Source organism: Petromyzon marinus, chromosome 32 (assembly GCF_048934315.1).
Source record: "Petromyzon marinus isolate PM22_M1 ecotype Great Lakes invasive population chromosome 32, UKy_Petmar_22M1.pri1.0, whole genome shotgun sequence".
Lineage (NCBI taxonomy): Eukaryota > Metazoa > Chordata > Hyperoartia > Petromyzontiformes > Petromyzontidae > Petromyzon > Petromyzon marinus.
In genome coordinates this window covers 4,985,025-5,006,146 of record NC_133698.1, presented here as the reverse complement: position 1 = coordinate 5,006,146, position 21,122 = coordinate 4,985,025, and the positions used below count along the sequence as shown (strand labels likewise).

The 21,122-nt window shown below is 46.6% G+C and overlaps 1 protein-coding gene across 3 annotated transcripts in view; it reads left to right on the top strand.

Moving 5' to 3' along the window:
- The window catches only part of LOC116948092 (brother of CDO-like), an 87,242-nt gene that overhangs the window by 34,364 nt on the left and 31,756 nt on the right, over positions 1 to 21,122 (top strand). Inside the window, exon 1 of one of the 3 annotated variants that reach the window (XM_076071234.1) lies at positions 5,276 to 6,283. The exons of the other annotated variants lie outside the window; for them this stretch is intronic. Within the exon in view, the coding sequence (XP_075927349.1) occupies positions 6,025 to 6,283 (259 nt within the window). The 5' untranslated portion in view covers positions 5,276 to 6,024. Of the gene's footprint in view, positions 1 to 5,275; positions 6,284 to 21,122 lie in introns of those variants that run through there. 3 annotated transcript variants of the gene reach the window in all.

The window sequence follows — 21,122 nt, the reverse complement described above, 5'->3', positions numbered from 1 at the left end:
CTTTATAGGTGCTCGCTAACAGCACTTGCCCCAACAGTCTGTTAAGGCTACACGGCTGATCTTTGTCTTTTCGTGTGTGTACACGTGCTCGTGCGTGGACGTACGTGAGCGACTATCTACGCGCGAGTGTGCGCGCGTTGTTATTACGTCCTGCATCTGGCTCGCTCCCTTTTCACACGATCTCAAGAGTGGACACGGCTGGCCCTGAGGGCTGTTCTGGCCTAGTCGGGAAGGGATGGAGAGGGGGGCACTGTGTTCGAGAGGGGAGGGCAGGTTATGGAGTAGGAAGGATGTAGCTGGGCTCCCTTTGTCTCCTGGGTTTGGCTGCCTAAGAGGTCAGGTTTCTGTGCTCAGGAGTCTCCCTGGCTACGAAGAGGCTATGCACATTTCCAAATTTCCCTTCTGCACTTGGCGCCATATTGCATCGGGGGCCCGCCTCGTCTGACGAGCGCAACAGCGGCCCGCTTGTTTTTGAATGTGTTGTGAGTTGTGTGTCCCCAACACAGGCACATGTGTGGACCCACACGGGTATTCATTTCCATCAGTAGCAGGCTGTGAGTGATGAAGGCCCTCTTGTTATCTGATCACATTAAAGACGGTTTTAAAATTATGCAGCCCAACGTGCTTTGTGTGAGTAGGGTTCCTGTTAACGGGGGTGTTTGTTGCATTGTATTGCTCATTCGTCTGTAAGTCGACTTAAACTGGCATGCATGTATCTCGAACACTCACTGTATATGGTTGTGTTTGTGTTGTGGGCCAATGGCGGCACAGTTAGTTGATGCACTGTGCCACAACTTGGGCTGGATTCCTGTACTGTGTCGTTATGACGTATTCTTATGTCCGTCAATGCTGTGGCCTCGAGAGCGAGTGACATCGAGCTGGACCAATAACACATCACAGCGTGCTCCAAACTGAAGATCAAGGCCAGAGGAACAAGTCACGTTTGGGCACAGGTTACAGCGGTAGACTCAACCCCCTCAACTAATGTCTGGTGTGGCGTGGTCAACATTAGCACTGGGATGAGAAAAGTGGCCAGGCCTCACGCTGACCACGCTAGCCCCTTGTGTGCTTTGCTTGACCTTAATGGGTGCTCGCTCAGAGCACTGACCCCGCTAGCCTGTCAGGCTAGATTGTGTACGTACACCTTTGCCTTGGTGTGTGAACGTGTATTGCGTTCATGGATGCGCGTACGCGGTTTAGCTTTTCACGGAAACTTGAGGCACCTCCGATTAGCGTGGTTGGCTAAGCACGGTGCGAAAGAAGTTCTACATGAGTACGTCCGCATACGTGCTCTGCTCAAAATGCGTGTTCGCAATTATAAATTCACAACAGCGTTCCTTAAGTAACGTGTTTATTTTCATGCTGGTGCCACGTGCCTTGCGTGTGCGTTATCTGCACTGCCCCATGGAATGCGAGGTTTTTGCTGGCAAAGGGGGCCAAACGGCAATGGAGGTGGACGCACGTTGCCCAGGATTCTCTCTCCGCCACAGGCTGCGGACAGCCTGCGTTGCACTGTAATACGCCACATGTGTTTCGCTGGCAAAAACACCGTCCTATTATAACAAACCACATGTGGTAACCAAGCGAAATAGACCGTGCAAATAAATAAATAAGCATTAACGGCCTAAACACTTTTTAAAGAGGCTACGTATGTAGCGAAGGGTGAGAGCGCCGTATTTTTTTTTATCGCCGCTGTCGCTACCAAACACTCCCGTGAGATGTACGCACAGTGAAATTCCTCTTTATCCAACGCCCTAATATCTGGTATCCCTATTATCTCCCATTGGGTGAAGTTCCATTGTCTGCGGATGGATCCTTCCTGTTACCCGCAATATTCCGTGGGATTTAGGCGTGACCGGGAAGCAGTCACCCAGCAGAAGTGCTAACTTCATCTTATTGTCTCAGACGAGTGACCCAGAAGTGGCGGCAAATTTATTGCATTATTTGCATTTGCCTGTGGATAACCGTGCAGGTTAACGGAAGTAAATCCCACCACCTGTGAATACAAATATTAGGATCTCCCATTCAATTTTGACTTGAAACTTTCGTGACTGCAGGAATTCATAATCTTTGGTTCTTTCGGTAAAGTCACGTAGATAGAATGTAAAAATGAAATTAAAATAAAATTTAAAAGAAAAGCAAAAAACCCACGACGTTTCGATCACAACACAAGCGCCTGATGAAGACCGCTTGTGTTGTGATCGAAACGTTGTGGGTTGTTTTTATTTTAATTTTATTTTTGATCGACGTGGCTTTACCGAAAGAACCAAAGAAATATGATCTGCCGTTAGTTCCCCCCCCCCCCCAACATCGCCACAACGAATTTAGTTCTTCCCCGTACCTACGATTATCACGATTGGGTACGTATTGTGCGAAAGAAGTTTGGCGTACAGGCATCGGTACAGTACTGTCTGGGAGACATGTTGGCCAGTGATTCTACTGAGAAGAAAATAGGGAAGTAGTGATTGATGGCTGGAGACGACATCAAAGTGTATGGGAAGGTATCTTCTGCAGTGTTTGAGAGTAGGTGAAAGTAATAGCTTCGTAGGGAATATCGGCGTGGCATAACATTTGAACTCGCCTCATTGGGGACACTGAATACTGACAAGGGTCAGCACATACCAGATTGAACTGATCAATTTAAACATTTGCAATGTACGCTTTAAAGTAAGTTCTAAAAGGCGTTTTATTTTCCTTCTTTAAACTAAACTCCTACACAAGATGTGTTTTTCTCTTTCTCCCCCAACAAATTCCAGTCTGAAATGCATTCGTGACATCAGTGTGTAAACAGCTTAAGTTTCAATGCAGGTGGGACTGCAATCTTGCCAGGCAGGTTAATTCTAATGTTGCAACGTGCATTTAACTTATCCGTTCAAAGCAGTTGTTTTCTTTTTAAACGCTCACTGATTAACTAAATTCATCTTCTCGTTCTTCTAAGCCAAAAACATCCCATTTATTCGCAAGGGGACAGTCACTCAAATTCTCTTTTTCTATTAACTCCTCTTCTGTGTCTCTTCTCTCGTCACATCCGCCGCCCTCATGTCTCATGTCACTACATACTTCTGTGGTGGCGAGATGTTAACTACCTCGCCTGGCTATACAGGAGGTCATGGGTTCCATCCCGACCCTGACGCCTGCTGTATATCTGGAGTTTGCATGTTCTCCGATTGGTCGCGTGGATTTTTATCCGAGTCCTCCGGTTTTCCCCTCCACATTTTTAATCAACATCACACTTCCAGAGTATCTGGCTACTTTACATTTCCACACGATAAGCCGCTAAGTTGACCTTTCGTTTGTGGTAGCCAGGTCGCTTATGAAAAAGTGCTTTTTAGCTGAGTGGGCTTTATTTACTAAAATAAAATAAACAGTTGAATAGTTTTACCTCAATCTCCCTCTACACCCTCTGCCCCAGAAGAGTGGTTGAAATATGGGTAGTCTCGATCCCTACCACAGGAATGTGCAATTTCCACCACTGGTTCAGGACCACCAATGGGAATGTCCTCAACTCAATGCTCGTTTCAGCTAAGCGCCTGTGAGCGTTGCAAGCATGGGAGCCTGTGAAAAGGTTCTGGCCAGACCATTCAAGTTGATTTGTCAAAGTGACTCAAGTTTGACTTTTTTTTGCTCTACTGTAATTTGCTAAAGCCTCCGCTGAGAAAGCAAGGTATTTCCAGCAGGTAATTTTTTTTACCGTCAATTTATTCCATGTTACAACGCTCCTAATGGAGGAAAGCAAGAAGAAATGCAAGATGTTAAATATCAGCTTCATTGGGTGAAACAAATCCCCGCGTGATTCAAAGCAAACAAACAAATAATTTTATGGCAATGAACATGCCAGAACCATATTTATTGAATGCTTGTTACTGGCCATGAAATAGTTTTAAGCCATCTCCTGATTTAAAAGGCATTTCCTGTTTTCATCTCGTGTATATATCTTCTTCTTTTTTTTACCAAAACAAGTATTTTACGAACAAGAAATTGGGCCCGAACTAAGGAAAAAATCTTGAAAGTTACAAAGTGCAGACCACGTGTTTTGTTAAACTTCACTCAGAATGCGCAAAAAGCACAAAAACAATTGACGTCAAGGAAATTTGTATCTGTAAATTATGGTAAAATCTATCACAACAGAACAAATTAGTGCAAGTCGGATACAAGATGTTTCTACAATGATCAAAAAAAATGTGCTGTGGATGTACAAATAGCTCTCGGCCTTATGCATTATGCAAAACCACCAGTTCCTAAAGAACTGCATTGCATTGATCTTGTCACTGCTGCCTCGGGGTTGGTCACATTTTCTCAATTCATTTATAATGACTTAAGACAAGATGACCACAAAGCAATTCTTCAGGCACTTCTTGTTTTGCATGATGTTGTACGATACGTTGACTGGAAAGAGCTGACAGCTCGGCAGCCACCGCCTCACTGCCATCTGCAAGTCACAATGCAGTAGATTGAGTGCACAACATTCGCCCGTCAATATTGATGGACGAATGTTGAGTCGACGTTATGATTTCCCCGTGGCAGCGTTCAGTCGACAACATGAGACCTTGACGGCCTTCGTTCAGCTTTCGTAGCTTTTGGTGTTACCGAGACTGAAGTCGTTTGTACAAACACCAGTTATGAGCATTTAGTTTGGGCCGATTGCATCCGGCTCATATCGCATGGTGTGAATAGGGCCTTTCACAGCGGTATCACTAGTCTCAGTGTCTCAAGTTGACCTCACAAAAAGGGGAGAGCCGCGTCGGTCTCCTGCGTGAGTTATTTCAGTTTTACTTTCCCCTCTGAAAGACATAAATCTGCCACGCACGTCGTGGAGGACGGAGCGTGTAAATTGATTCAGTATCGACAGGTGCAATTTTCATCAGGGACAGAAAAAACGTTCCAGACCAGCCTATGGTCACTTTCTTCGCCTCTTTGTTTTCGAGCACATGGGCCAAATGGGTGAAACCACCATGAGAGGCAGGCACAACCTTCGGCAAAGTGTATCGTAAACTAAAAAAATAATCATTTGAAAACTCAACTTTCAAGTTTGATTTTGAAGGTGGTACGACTACTGTTGTTGTTTTTGATTTAAAGTTTTCGTGACTACAGTAATTCATATTCTTAGCTCTTTCAGTAAAGTCACGTTGAAGGGAAACAATAAAATAACAATATATATTTTGTTATTTAAAATAACAAAATAAATATTTTGTTATTTTATTGTTTATATATATTTATATATTTATATATTATATATATTTTGTTATTTTATTGTTTCCCTTCAACGTGACTTTACCGAAAGAGCTAAGATTATACTGTTGTTGTTAATGCCTTTCTGTGCAATTTAAGAGTCTCCCTTCTCAAATAAGCATGTAACAGTGCTCACCTTTGTTGGTGGCCCTGTGTCAGTGAAATTTCCACATTCCTATGGCAGAGGCCAGTCTTTCATCAGAGCAGACAAGATATGGTAGCATTGTTGCCGCTTTTTTTGCGAGCTTGCCAAAATAAAGTAGCGGCGATTCATTAGTCGTTGCATTAGTCACCTTTTAAGAGCTGTTATTCAAAGAGTCGTCTTGTAGACCTCTGTGGCCTCGTTGCTCGTTAACAGCAGGCTTTAAACTCCACTCATTACTACAAACCTCCTACCTCGAACAGGAAAAAAACAATGCGTGCCTATTAGCGTAATTTAGAAAAAGCATGCCCCGTTTTTTTGAGGCAACCGGAAAAACGAGACCACAAACAGCCGCACACATTTGCGCATATTAACAATTAGCAATTTCTCAAAAAAACATAATTGAATACAAAAGTTCGGTGGAATGCTGTGCGCAGTCGATCGCCTCGTGTGTCGTGCGTGCACACGCCCTGCCTGACGCATCCCACTCTGCGCCAGCGCAGCGCTCCCCGGTCGTGCTCTGCCGGTGCCTCGGGGGCGCCCGGTCGCTTGGGACTCCGTGGGCCCGAACTCAAACGGGGCTCTCCCCCCGTTGCACGCGACGGCGTGGCAGAGATTTGCCACCGCTTTGGGCCACGGTGCGGGAACCATCGATGTGTGTGGAGCGCGGAGCTGTCACGAGCCGCGGCGTACCCGCTCACCACCGCCGTGTTTTTAAAAAAAAAAAAAGAAACATTTTTCGAAATTATTTTTGTTCCAACTCAACACGAGCCCGACACAAAGAAGCCAAACGAAGAGAAGAGGGGGGGGGGGCGGTGGTGGGGGAGCAGAAAATCCGCGAACAGCAGTCTCGAGTTGGACGTGACCAGGGCCCAGTGGAGGGTGGACAACTGGGCTCACTGCTCCACCCAGGTGGGGACCACAAGTTGGGAGGGGGACATGAAGGATTAAACACATTTTAAAATCACCCCCACGCCCTCTCGCTCTCCACTTGATGTGTGGCAATGCGAAAAGATGTTGCAGCCGTGCATAGCTTAGCAGGTTCGAGATACGGTGAAACATCAAAGGCAAATAGCTGCACGGAAAGATCCTGATTTCATTTGAAGTTTTACCGTGCCTTTCGTGCGTCTGCGCTGCCGTGCGCCATGCGTGTTGTCCGCATGCAATTGGCACAGCTTGTAACGTGGTGAAGTATAACCAAACAGCCCACACAACAGAAACGGTGTGGGGAGGGCTTCATCCAACAGTGGATTGACAAATGACTGAGCAACACAATGTCATGTTGGCATTGAACGCTTACAAACCTTACAAATCGCGCGCAAAGTGCGGTGAATGTTGCATTGTATCAACGCTAATGTATAGAAAATGTATGAAATATCCTTTGCGTATTGGGAAAATGTAAATGTCATACACGTTCGTATTTATGTAAGCGCACACACACATAATTATAGTCTCAGCTTCAATAAACGATCGGTGCTCAAAGGTGAATGAGCACAATGGGCATTCGAGTGAGATCCTGTAAGGGTGCTTGTGAGCAGACACGCAGGCGGCGTTTAAAAACAAAAAATTCCCGCAACTCGCTACAAGTGAGCCCTTACGCTTGCACGATAAAAGAGCGTACACGACTGTTTTTGAAACGCTCTCGGTATCACTTTTCGTCCAGTAAAATGTACAAATAAAAGCCGTGTTTTGGCTCTCGCGCTAAGTACGGGATCCGATTTCAAAAGGGACGGGGCAAGCTCGCCAACATAGGTGCCAGTTCACGTCAACCACGGACGTTGGCTTGTATTTTTAGTCTTGACATTTTTTTGTAAAAAAAAAAAGTATCATTCGGCCGTATTAAAGTGTGGCCAGAGTTTGGGAACTATCACTATGAGATGAAAAACTTTGGTGGAGTGGCGGGGGGAGGGCAAAAAAATGCAGTCATGCTACAGACTCCAGCCGTTCTCTAATCGCAAACACATTGGGCTGGGATTTGCCCTGACCTCTTCCATCCGACCTTCGACCCCCTGAACCTCCAGCGAGCTACCAGAAGCTCAGAAGAGAGAGCGTTATTAATGTTGCTGTCACTTGGACAATGTTCAAAGCCAGATTTGCGGTTTTCATAGCAAAAAAACGATCCACTGTGTGTGCGATTAAAGTTTTTTTGGAGCGAGCGAGCGCGCTTGCGTGAATTTCGTGGTTCAGCAATGTGAAGGAAGAAGCGTAGAGGTGAAATTCACACGGCGTGCGAGAGGGCACGCAGAGGCAGTTTAAAAGTGACCTGCATCTGATCTGTCGACCGACTAGAATGTGCCGCTGGATGTCAGAAGATTTGAAGTTGTGAACAAAGAATTTTAAGTGCGTTCATCCGTGGGAAGAACAAAAAAAAAACATGCTCTTGTTCCGTCAGAAACAGGATTGTTTGTCCGAAGTCAGCGTTTTAGGAAACATTTTATAAGCATTGTGGCTGATCGAAATGCGTGCTTGTTTTATGTTCACATGGGATTTGGTTATTTTTGTAGACACAGGTCTTTTAATGGGTCTGTTGTTTTAGTATCTCATGTTTATATGCAGTTGATTTGTTTGCATTCCTCATTGTTGAAAAAAAAGCGAAGCATTTCAATGAAGTTGTAGAGGAGAAATACAGGTTAGACAATGTTATGAATGATACACCGTTGCCAGTATCAGTTAGAGACATTTAGAAACTATGAACTGATTTAAGAGGTCATTGAAAAGTGTTTTTACACAGTGTGATACATGTTATTCGAATGCAGTAGTACTAATATAGCTTCAACTGGGAAAGCATCAGTGATTCCAAAGTCTCATTATCAGGAGCGCAGTGCCAGGCATATGATTGTCCCATGCATTTGATTTACACTGGAGGAAGACAGTCTGCGGTTTTGTGTTGTAAACTTCCGACCCGCCCTTACTAGACATCTGTGAAAAAGAGCTTCATAGCTCATCGGATTCCTCCCGAATGAATACAGATTTAGAGCATCCCCCCCACATATAGCAGGGGATGAAATAAAACGAAAATTCCAAATGATTCGACGACCAGCCTCTTTGCTGTACTGCCTCTTTCAGGCAGCTCGTTTCCCCGAGTCTCGGGGTTTCAGACAACACGATCATCTCTTTTTGGTCCACCAACCCGAGCCTAAAGCATTACAGTACGTCGCCAAAGACGCTCCGAAGCTCAATCCTAATCTTTCGGAAGCGCTTGGGCACTTTTGGGTTCAAAGTGGCGCATTCAATCAAGATGGGTATCGGGAGGGGTGGACGTTAACATTTGCTGTGATGATTAATGGACTCGTTCATTGTTAGCAGCTACAGAGCAAAAAATCATCAACACGACCTTCAGTAATTGTGGTCGTAAGCCCACAGCTGTGGCGAGCAGACCTTGAAATGAACCAAGGCAGTCCTTGGAAGTGTAAGACCAGTTAATTATGAACGAAACCAGACAATGCGAGCTTGTTTGTAAAATCATCCTCATAAGCACATGGTTTATGCACGTTTTCTGCTTTGGCAAGATAACTAATACTCTCCAAAGGGTTTTTTTTTCACGGTTGGCTTTTGTTGTTAGCTTTTTGTTAGCTTTGTTGTGATATTTGATACATCTCTTCATATAAAATTCCAAACGCATTTTACTGTACACTATATTACAAAACCCAACACAGAAATTGATTTGCCTTACATTACTCATTTGGGAACAACAACAATGAAAATAATTAAATCAAACACAAAATAAAACATAAGAAAACAATAATGCATTACAAAAAAATACGAGTGACTTTTGTGTATATATATACACATTGTTATATTAGCCCACTTCTAATGGCACTAATGCGTTGTGGAGTATAATGTGTCTAACTGTGCACCCAGCATAGGCCAATTGCATTAGGAGTGTGATAACACATTGATCCTGGGTGTGTGCCTTCCTTTCAAGGGAGCTGTGTGGCTCTTGGCGCCTGCCTATGTTTAGATAAGGGCGTGGTGGGCTGGGTTATCGGCTGATGGATTAAGATCACGTTAACAGTCCATTAGCCCCTTGCGCGCTGAAAAAAAAATGCACCAACAATCCATTGCTTGGGACTCTATTAGAGACTGTGTGTGTATCATGCCCGTGGCGCAGTGGTTGGCGTGCTGCGCTATGAACCTGGCGAGCCGAGTTCGATTCCCACTCACCACTACCTACATCAGTGACAATTATCTGGCCTTGGTCCTGGGCCTCCCCTAGGTCGACTCGGCTTCAAAAATGAGCACCCGGTGCAGTGTGTAAACATCACCACGTGGGAGACAAAGGCGGCCGGGTATGGTGCTGGCCAACCACCCTGTTGTGTGCCGTGCCAGCCTTCAAAAGTGCTCACTAACAACACTTGCCCCAAAAGTCCATTAAGGCTACACGGGGGAACGTCATCTTGTAGCATGCACAGTGTTAATCATTCAAAATTGTTATACGAAAGATGTTTTAAATGCTACCCTCTTGTGTGTGCGTGTGCTTTCTCCGGATACTAAGGTTTCCTCTCATTCGCGAATCAAACCTATACTATTCATATCCTTTCGTGTCAAAGGACTCGATGAGGAAATATTATGATGCAAGTTGAATGTCACCATACATGCGGTATTTGGGGTGAGTAGCACTCTCAAAGCCATCCCCTGCTGCTGCTACTCAAAGGAGCATTGATTGAGGCATTGGTGCTCAGAGCCAGTGGTGGAAATTCCTCATTGCTATGGCAGGGGGGTGGAGGTCGAGTCTCTCCATAAGAAAACCACTGTTAACATCCCCACAAAGTGGTACTTATCTTTTTTTATCAACCCCAGAGGGATGATGGGCTCAGTCAACCACGACCCAACCTTAAACTCACAACCTTCCGATTGCGAGCCGCTTGCTCTACCGCTGACCCACCTGGCCCATATAGTCTAAGTACAAGATATCAGTGACTCATTGTTATGTTTGTACATTTATATGTACAGTTGTTGCTTTATAAAGCCTCGGTAAATATGAAGGGAAAATTGAGATAGAACTCCAGTTAGCTCAACATCAACAGGCATCGATGTTACATAAACGGCCACTTTATTCAACATCATTGCCACGTGGCACTGCGTGGTTGGTGTGCCACCACTACCGTGGGGAGTCAACAGTGATTGTCCTGCGAAGAGGATGGCACCTGGCATTGAAATGTGGAATTTCCATCGCTGGCTCAGGGGCTGCCATTAGAGATGAGTGCCACGCCATTGTTCACATGAACCGGGAGATATGTTGGGGCTTTGACTCGATATAATTCAACACAGACCTGCCACAACATCGCACAGCACATTGCACAGTAAGCACAATACAGTACGTTATAAAATAATTTACAGCCCTTTGTCATTCCTTTGCTGGGACGAATTCCCTCCCCACCCACACTGATGGTTGTAGGTGGTTTAACCATACTTGACCATGTTTGGTCAAGTTTGGGTTGCTGAAACTAGGGGTGAGTTCAAGGACTGGTTCAGATATCACTGATTATTTTAGCCGCGGCTGGGAATCTATCTCGGGATGCCAGCTCCGTATCGCACTGTGGCAACCACCGTGCCACTGTTTGGTATGTATATGTGTGTGTGTGTTGAACTTCTTTCACACCGTACGTAGCCAACCGTGCTAATAGGACGTGCGGGGGAAGGGCAACTAACTAAACGTAAAAAGCAATTCTAAAGAAATTAGCTTTCAATCTAGATTATTTAAAAGTACACAGCTCCAGTGGCTTCCTAATATCGGAAGGAGGAGCGTTCCAGACGGCCGCAGAAGCGCATCTGAAAGCGCGCGATGCGGTGAGGCCGTCTTTGTTTGATGGTTATCTGAAAAGCGCCGCTGCGAGGGTGACCGAAGTTTGCGTGATGGTTGATGGGGCTTGACGAGATCAGCAAGGTTACTGGGGTTCATTTGTAGATCACCCCATCCAGAAAGTGTTACAGTCGTACATACAGGTAGGTGTGATATATATACAGTATAAAAAAGTTCCCCTCTTCCTGAACATGATCATTGCTCAAAGTTTTGCTTGTGGTTTTTATGTTTCTGCACATGGTGCATGTTACAGGCTCTCCAACAGCTCTTCAAGTATCCATGTAGAGTATTGCATAATGCTGTTTATTGGGCAGTTGGGTACGTTAAAAATAAGAGCATGAAACAGCTGGATGGGATAGGATGTGAGCAACTGAACTGAATAGGTTGTAAAAGTGATAGAGATATAACATTAAATAATGCGTTGTCATTCACGGTGATACGTACCTGGGATCCAAGACTTTTGAGGTGGGGTTGGTGGATCGCAGTGTGTCAGAGACACCTGCTGCAGGATTACAGGGTGACCAATGGGTTAGTAAAGTCCATCCATAATCTAAGTTTACTACAGTCCAGACAGTAGTTTTCTGGCCTATCCAGGGTGGATGTTTGAGTGTTATCCACTCGTGTATGGTTTATTCTCTGGGCACATTTATTTTTGCACTCGTGAAAACACAAACTTAATGAGGACTCTAACAAGACTTTGTAAAAAGAAAAACAAATACCCAAGCCTTTCTTGTTCAACAAATAATTACATATTGCCCACGGCGGTGTGGTGCTATAGTTAAACTTTTTTTTGTAATTTTGTGCAAGTTCAATTCCCTTTGGGTGGTCAACTTGAAGCCGATCATCTCAGTGGAGCTACCAGCATCTAATCATTATCACTTTCAGAGCAGTCTACAGTGGAAATCCATTGCAAGAGACCGGTTACTGTCACATGGATGTGGAATTCGCGGCACTAGCTCTGAGCTTCCGACAGAAGCTCGCTCGCGCGCTTTATGTCTATTTAAAAAAAAACACACACTTCGTGCAGAGTAAACTTGGGAGCACAGTGTGTAACACAGCGGTTGAGAACGAGCGGCATAGTTTGTTTGGAGAGGAATCAGCGCGAGTGTGCACACTTTACAAACACCGCGTGACGGGGCCCCACTTGCACGTGTGCCTGGCGGTACGTTCTCGCACCGGGCTCACGGGGTTGTGACCCCGCGCTGATGGGATTGACGTGACGCCACAATGCCCCCTCGCTCGCGCGCTCGCTCGCTCGCGCGTGCGAACGCTTTTGCAAGTGCAGCTGTGCGTGCACCGGCAGAGGGGTGGCGCTTCCTCTAAATCATCTCGTGACCCCGTTCTCTCGTCACCGTTTCGTCATCTCTGCCCTAATTGTTACTCACAGGCAACTTGGTCGAGGAGTTTTTTTTTACTTTGGGGGGGGGGGCGGTGGGCGGAGGAGGGCCCAGCGCAGTGGACTTGTAGGAGTAGACGGATGGCGATCTTTGCAGTTACTATGAGGGAGACAGCGCTTGCCAGTGCTATCACGTGCGTGGCTGCATGCAGAGTATCCAGACCAAAAAAAAAGATCCGTGTCGACAACAACGTTGTCAATAACCTACTTGCCGTACTACCCCCATGCAGCATCATCTCGGAGCCCAGGAACGAACGCATGTCTTGGCGCGATTCACCACGTCGCCTCTGCCGCGCCGGGTCGAGCGGCCGTGCGTCTGTCTCTGCGTTTGCCGGCCCGGTACACGCGGAATCTTTCGACGCGAGCGTAAATTAGCGCCGTGCGAGCGTGCGAGCGTCCGGAAGTAGCTGCAGGTGCCACGTGCGTCCCGCCGCCGCTAATTTGGCCGTGCCGTGCGTGCTCTCGCACACGGCTCAAGGACGCGGTGTTGATGTTCCTTCGGCCCGCGCGAGCGCCCGCCAGCCCATTGTGTTGCGCGAGAGTCAGATGACCCATCTGTGCAGCGATTACGCGTGGCGAAAAAAAAAAGGCCCCCGGTAACATTAATCCACGCATGAGTTTGCTGCGTCTTGCGCCCGGAAGTGTGTTTCGCTTGTGGCGCAGCTGTGGAGAGTATGCGGTGAAATGTGTAACACATGACCTCAGCGGGATTCCAACACAGCGGGGAGTTGCCCATAAATTCGATCGCGAGTAATTCATGCAATCACCAAAATATCATTGTGCGTTCACGAATGCGAGGAATTTGACCCAATGATAACAGGCATGCAATGATAATGCACGTACGGCTTGGTTTACAAAGACATGGCTTTCTGACGGGGAAAAAAATTGTACCAAGGACAGATGAATGAATTCCGAATCCACTTTTAACAGAAAAACACAGTTTTAGAATGTAACAAATAAGAGTGATAGAAGATGTTCCTGTGTTCTCGCTGCCATTGATAGTTTCTTTGGTCAGAGTTTCCCAAACTTTTGCCCTTACAATGCCTCTTCACATTCACAATTCTTCTGTGTTCAAGTATACCCTTCACAGGCCTGATGGCCGCGTGCATGCACGACACCTCAATCTTTATTTGAACCGTCGCTCTCTACGCGAGGCTTGTTGACAATCATTGGGCGCGTGGGGCATGGAATGGCCTGATTTGTATTTGAATATTGACGCTTGGTGAACGTGAAAAGATGGGGTGTTGAGAGCCACGAGGACTGGAGTTGAGCAAATCCCTCCACGGTGGCGAGATGTTAACTACCTCGCCTTGTATACAGGAGGCCGTGTGTTCGATCCCGAGTTGGAATGTCTCTCTCTGACTCTGTGGTCGCGTGGATTTTTCTCCGGGTCCTCCAGTTTTTCCCTCCACATTTAAAATCAACATGCGTTTTGAGTATTTGGCTGCTCGAAATGTCACTTCCGTTGAACTATCATTTGTGGCCAGGTCGCTTCTGATCAATGGGTTTTACCTGGTAAAATAAAAAAAATAGTTTAATTTATAGTTTAATCTGAAAAAAACGAACTCTTACCTTTTATTTTCCATTGCAATGCAAAATAAGTTTGTGTATGGGATTGCTTTTTGGGTTGCATGGAGCCCCCATCCTTTTTATGGAGTACTATTGCCAATAACGTCCAATAATCCAGCAGCATTTGTTTACAACCATGACTGCTGATGATTCCCAAAATGTCGAAACCACTCCAGAGGTGTGCTTGCTCAAGTGAATGCTGCTCGATCATGTTCGTCTGGAAAGTCGATAGGCAGATGGACTCTGAACATATTTTAAACTAGAAGTTAGAAAATTATATTTGCTTTAAATAATCCCTCATCTCGTCTGTTTCCCGAAGCTCCTGAGCAGTTTGAGAAACGCGTGAACTCTTATCTAAAATATTACAGTTCTGATGGTGCCGTTTGTTGCTGACCGTTTGACGTTTCGGGCCTATCGTTGGCAATTGTGTAAAAAAAAAAAATGACAGCGTAGCCACACGCCTCCAGATGCAAAAACGGCACAGCCCAGCGTGTTTCCTAATGTTCGGCAGCGGATTCAATGCTGCAGCAACATGCCGGGCTGCAAGCAGCACGGTCAGTGAGAGGCGGTCCAGCAGCAGCAGCACCTGTTTGCTGTCTCGGTTCGTATGCGAGCGCCTCTCCCCTACCCCCCCCCCCCTCCTCAAATGCCAGCTCCAGCATTGAGAATGGTTCAGGGCTCGCCTGAGGGCCGGTGAATGCCGCACGGACCACACCAGCCCCACGCCAATAAATTAAATGCGAGTTTATTCAGCGCACATGTTGTGTTGAGAGCGCTGTTCCGCGCGAAGGAGAGGGGCGGGCGAGCGAGCGGGAGCGCTACTCGCAGTGTAAAAATAGACAATGTAGGGCTCAAGGGAGACCAGAAATTAATTGTGTGTGTGTGTGTTGAATTTGCTTGCTGAATTTTCGGGGAGCGGTGGCGTGGTGATACGAACCTGGCGAGCCGAGTTCAATTCCCGCTCACGGCGAACACCAGTGACGATTATCTGAATCGGTCCTGGGCCTCCCCTAGGTCGACTCAGCCTTAAATGAGTGCCTGGTGCACGGTGTGTAAACATCGCCACTGGGGGAGACAAAAACGGTCGGGTGTAGTGCTGGCCACCCACCCCTCTTGTGCACCATGCGGGCGCTTCATAGGTGCTCGCTGATGGCACTCGCCCCAACAGTCTGTTAACGCTCTGCGGGGAATTGTTGTCTTTGAGAAACATGTGAATATGTGAATTTGTTCACAGTGAACACTGCTGAAACCGTGAGCCATCAACACGAGTTGGTGATAGCACCTTCTATCGCCTCTCTTAATACTCTGCAAAGACTCAACGCATTCTACAAACACACTTCCCTCAAAGGAAATGTATGTACATAGTAATAGGCAGCTGTTCAGGCAGTGGCGTGCTTATGAATGTAGCAGTTTGTTCGAGCGATTTGCCAATTTTATTATGAATGATGCATTGCCTTGTTGGAAGAGAGCACCTGGTACTGCATCGGTTCAGGGGTGTAACGTTGTGGAGTTACTCTGATTGGGGAGTGTACTGGGTTAGTCATTCTTCCGGGGATATTAAAATGAGTACTACTCTGTCGAAGGCCAAACGGTGATTGTTTTATTGGAACGACTGGTCCCTGCCAGAGTCATCTGGGAGGGCTACCAGAAGCTCTGGCTTGCTCATGGAGATGTATGCTGCGCCAATTGCTGGGAACAACAATGAACTATCACGGCTTGTATGCTCCTGCGATTTAAATTATTCACGTTCCTTTAATTTATACGGATGAGATAAAAATTATTGGGGGTTAACCCCTTTGACATTAGCCCGAGCAAAAAAAAACGTTTGCGCAAGCGGAGACAGCCGCGGTGTTGCTGTGCGTTTCTATAATGGGATGCATTGTCAGAGCAAAGGTACTTGAATTTGACTTGTGGTTAGCTCCGCGTAAACAGTAGGACGACTGCTGTGCACAGACGTCTTCAGAGACTGCTCCTGTTGGATTGCAACAGCACTGTGAGAGCCAGAACAAACTTGAGCCTTTTGGTAATGCACTCGTCCCTTTAAAGCATTCTCAGAAATTAAACTTGGCAGGTACAGTATTTGTGTTAGGTTTATTTCCAGTTAATATTGTTTCGTCATATCTGGGAATGTTAAGGAATTAGATCTGTGTAGCATTATGAGATTACGAATTTAGCGTTCATATTACCGGCATTACATGGTATGGGCGAGTTGGTAAGTCCATATTTTGTTACACGCACACTCGCATGCACATGCAAGAGAACATCTGTCGTCCGTGCCAATATGGAAACAAATTTAGCGGAAACTATTATGCGTCGGTTTTTTTGGGAGAAATTATTCCACCTGCACGCAACCAAAAGTTCTGGAAAAGCTCAGATTATAGGATGAATTTCCTGATGAACTCTATTTATCCGTGAACATTTGCGGATGATGGCGATCAGATTTTTTGAATGTACGACGCGGAAAAAAAGGGGACATAATCACGGATAACAGAATGGGGTGACGGATTAAATGATCTTCCATGGACTATTTTGGTCCCATGGATAATATGCGTTGTGGGCAATGTGGTTACAGATAAGAGGATTCCTGTATGTAATGTAAATAGGGGTTGTACAGTAGTGATCAATCACAGTACTTTATACATTTTTTTCTTAATTTGAGTCATCTTGCGATCACAGGTACTTTAACATTTTATTCAAGTGATATCTAACAAAGTGTGAAAGAGACCATTGTGATTCACTAACAGTGTTTACATGTGAGTGAATCGGAAAATGTAATTGTGTTATGTTTATATCTGTTCTCATATACTTATTACAGTAGAGTCAGTTATGCCAGAAAATGTAACAAAATTCCACGTTATTTCTATAATCGTTAGTGTAGCTTCTTCCAGTATTACTGTATATTGAAATGTACCATACACGTGTTGTTAGTCACAACTTTTTAGTGTTCCTGTTGAAATCCTAACGTATGTAGATGAATCCTGTAAAACCCACGTTTGGTTGCTGCAGGTATCATGGAGTATGGGGTGCTGCTCATTTATATTGGCCACCCTGAGCAAGTGGTGGAAATCCCAAATTCTCATGCCCAAGAGGCATTGAAATGCAACGAATCCCTCTCGGAGCGGTAATGATTTTATCATGAGACCTTTTGTGCCAATATCAAAGTATGAAAACTAAGAATCGGGTTTACCCTTTCTGGCAATGAAACAGGAGGTGTTAAGATGTTCAAATACTGATTCTATCATTGCGAGAGGCTGCATCAACCCTTTGACCGGGGCTTCAACTCGCAACCGTCGGGTTGCGTTGTGATTTGCACGCTCGGTCGGCCGCAGTAGCCCACGGTAGACGCATCCTCGACAGACACTTGCTACAAGTCCCCGCCATCCCAACCCCCCCCCCCGCCGCCGGCAGCATAGCTGCTCCAAAAAGTGAGAATACTTTGTCCTGTTGTGTGTAGCACATCGAAGCCTCTTAATCGCACGGGCTTATTGGAGAGGTGTGTCAAGAGGTGCCGCGCTGGGATTTAGGGGGGGGGGGCTCGGAGCACACGGACGTGTGCAGAAGATCGACTCGACGTGCACCGATGGCTCCGAGCCCTGGCAGTTTCAGAGGGGGAAGGGGTGCATGTATATGTGTATGTTGAACACGAGTGGCATTTAGTAACACGTAAACGAATTTTTTTAATGTGTAATGTACAGGAAAACCTTGCCCAACGTGGTGTTATCGAACGCGCGTCTCTGCTATGCACGGTTTACCTAATGAGCTCTGTTTTACGAAACTCAGGGGTGATTTTTGGGCTGTACACGGTTTGACGCTGAAAAGATTCTCCTCCCCGTGTCGACACACAGTGCGATGAGAGTGCTGTGAATGAATTGACTGTGAGAACAATCTGTTAACCATGTAGGTATGTATGCATGTTGAACTTCTCTCGCACCGTACGTAGCCCAACCGTGCTAATCGGAGGTGTGGGGGAAGGATAACAAACTAAACACAAAAAGCAGCTCTAAAGAAACGAATCTTCAATCTAGATTTAAAAGTGCACAGCTCCAATGGCTTCCTAATATCAGAAAGGAGAGCATTCCAGACGGCACATCTAAAAGCGCGTGATACGGTGACCGTCTTTGTTCGATGCTTAGCTAAAAGCCGCCGCTTGCGAGCATGACCCGGAGTTCACGTGATGGTTGATGCTCCTGTACCAGCGAGGTACCGTGGCTCATTTGTGGCTATGGGTGCTGAGCACGAGGGGGTTGGTCCTGGGGGGGTAGTGGGGGAAGGGGACGGCAGGCCAGGCCGGGGAGAGGGGGGTCGGGGGTTTGGTCATGACGGCCGGAATGCAGAGCATGTGTCTCATCTGGGATCACCGACCTGGGCCGCTGGAATGAGGCCGGGTGACACGCCGCCTCCGCCGCGGTGGTGCCGAGTGGGAGGAGGGAGAGGGGGCGCTGCTGAGGTTGGGAGGCGAGGGAGGGAGAGGGCGCCGCATGGGTGCACCGGCGAGAGGCGAGGGCCCTCACCTATGGCTGCCGGGGGGTGAGGGGGGGGGGGCGCTGCACGGGTCACGTCGTGCGAGAAGAGGCCTCTCGTGCCCCCTGAGAACTGCCCGCATGGCTCTGCCTTGCCCGCCGTTGGGAGCAAATGATGCGGGTCAGCGATACATCGTTGATCTCACTTTCACAGGGTTGTCGCCGAGGCAAGTTCATTCAAGTGGGCATCGATTAATTACCCATTGGGAAGGGTTTGTGGTGTTGCTCTTGGTTCATATTAGGTTGGGACTAGCGTGTGGGTCAGGAAATCGGTGTTCCTGTATGTGCTCGGGCTGCGGTTCCGACGGAACTTGGCTTATATTGCACAGTGGTGCCCACTTTACACAAAGTCATCGGTGGCTGTGATATGGCAAAGACCGGTCCCTGTCATGTGAGAGACAAGTGTTGTTTCCGGTGTTCGTTTGAGCAACACGACGCGTGTTCTTGATGTAACATCGGCTGAATTGGTGATCTATCAGCAAACAATCATTTCAACAAAAATCATATTTGCTTGTTTTGCTCCGGAAAACATCTGCCTAAAATGTCACACGCATTATCCTGTGACTCAACAACGGGGAAAACTGCCTGTTTTATAGGCTTTGTTAATATTGGTATTAAACTTACACGGGTTGGCCAGGCTGCACCCTTAAGAGTGCAATTATTGAATTATTTAAAAAACAACCTTCCAGGAAGCACTGCTTAGATACAAAGCCACGATTACGTGTTACTGGCGGGCTGTGTTACATAACACATGGTACGTAACACAGTCGAATGCCAGTAATTGGAGTGTTGTGTTTCAAGGGAGTTTCGATGAATGGCAGATTTGTATAAGACAGTGGCACACTTTTTTTATTATACCTTAACACCAATGCACTGTCATAATAGGTACATTGGAGTCTTGAAAGGTAGGACTTTAACATAACACCAGAGCCGAGTGGTGGCACAGTGGTTACTACTGCAATATGTACTTGGTAACCTGGCTTACAATTCCTAGCCACGGCTAACATCGGTAGTGATCTCTGACTCGTCCCTGGCCTCCCGTTTCATGAACCCACACGGTGTGAAGTATGGCCAAACAACCTCATGACCAATGTTGTCTGGGGCGGGGGGGGGGCTTTTCTTTCAGCGCTGTAGATTCTCACTTCACCGGTGGAAATTGGTGTTTGAATTTGGCCTAGGCTCTTGGGTACAGCCCTGCAATTGCTCCACTAACACCACTGCTGGCAGAAGAGCCTACGGCTCAAGCGAGCTCAAGCCCCGCTATCGCGTGTTTCGTAATCTTCTCTTCTGATGCGCGAATGGAAAAGTAAGAACGCTCCAGTGTGCGACTGTGGTCAACGACGCAATGCCCGGCGACAAATACGAAGGACGCATCACGGCGATGCACCACTCCTGAAGCGGTGATCTGGCTTGCCCACCTGAATGGGAAATTGTATCTCGACTTAAATCGTTCGTGACTGCAGGAATTCATATTCTTTGGCGCTTTCGGTGAAGTCGCGTAGATAGGTTAAAACAAAATTACAAATCGCAACACAAACACCGCTTGTGTTGCGATCGAAACATGGTAGTTTTTTTTGTAAAACGTTTTTAACCTATCTACGTGACTTTACCGAAAGACCCAAAGAATGTGAAATTGTAGTTGTTGACCTGCAATTTACATCAGCAGCCGTACGAGATAAGAAGATCTACTCTTCCACGTTGTGCCATTCGGTCTACTCATCATCATCATGTCATCTCCAGAGAACTAATCTTAACTGGCAGCGCGGTAAGACAAAGGCAGCTTCGTGTACTGCTGGCCACACCACCCCACACCCTCTCTGGCCCGGGTAGTAACAAAATCAAAGTTGCTTTACCAACGCCTCTTGCCCCAGCGATTCACGTCGCTATACAGGGAGAACTTGTGTCTATATAGATTGCCATTGCCGAATACGGTCAGTTGGGCGAATGCAATTCCACCAGTGCTGTTGCATTGGTGGAATTAGTTTGATGTCCCTTCCCCCGCATCCTTCGATTAGCAGGGTTGGCTACGTACGGCGTGAAATAGCTTCAGCATAAGAAGATTAGCGCCATTGCTTTACGGTGAGGGTTAGCGATGCCTCTGTGACGAGCAGCATTACTGCTGAGCACACAGGAGCACCATTCCCCGGCTGTGGTAAAGGGCTGTAAGCTACTAATGGGCGATAAGAATGCTTATCCTCACTTCGCCCTCTGTTTGTTTTCGGTGTGATTAGAGCCATTTGAAGTGGTTCGTGTTATAAATTGTGTGTTGAGTGTATTTGCTGAAGGGCTGTTGTAGAATTGTACAACGATTAAAGTGGCTGCTGCTGCTGCGTCTGTATGTCTAAACACAAACTTGACCGTTTAGTGGTTGCGCTTTAACCTAGCGATCTATGTTACATCCCTGGTCACACACAACACCGGTGCCAACCGTTATCCAGCCCCGTCCTGGGCTTCCACTAGGTG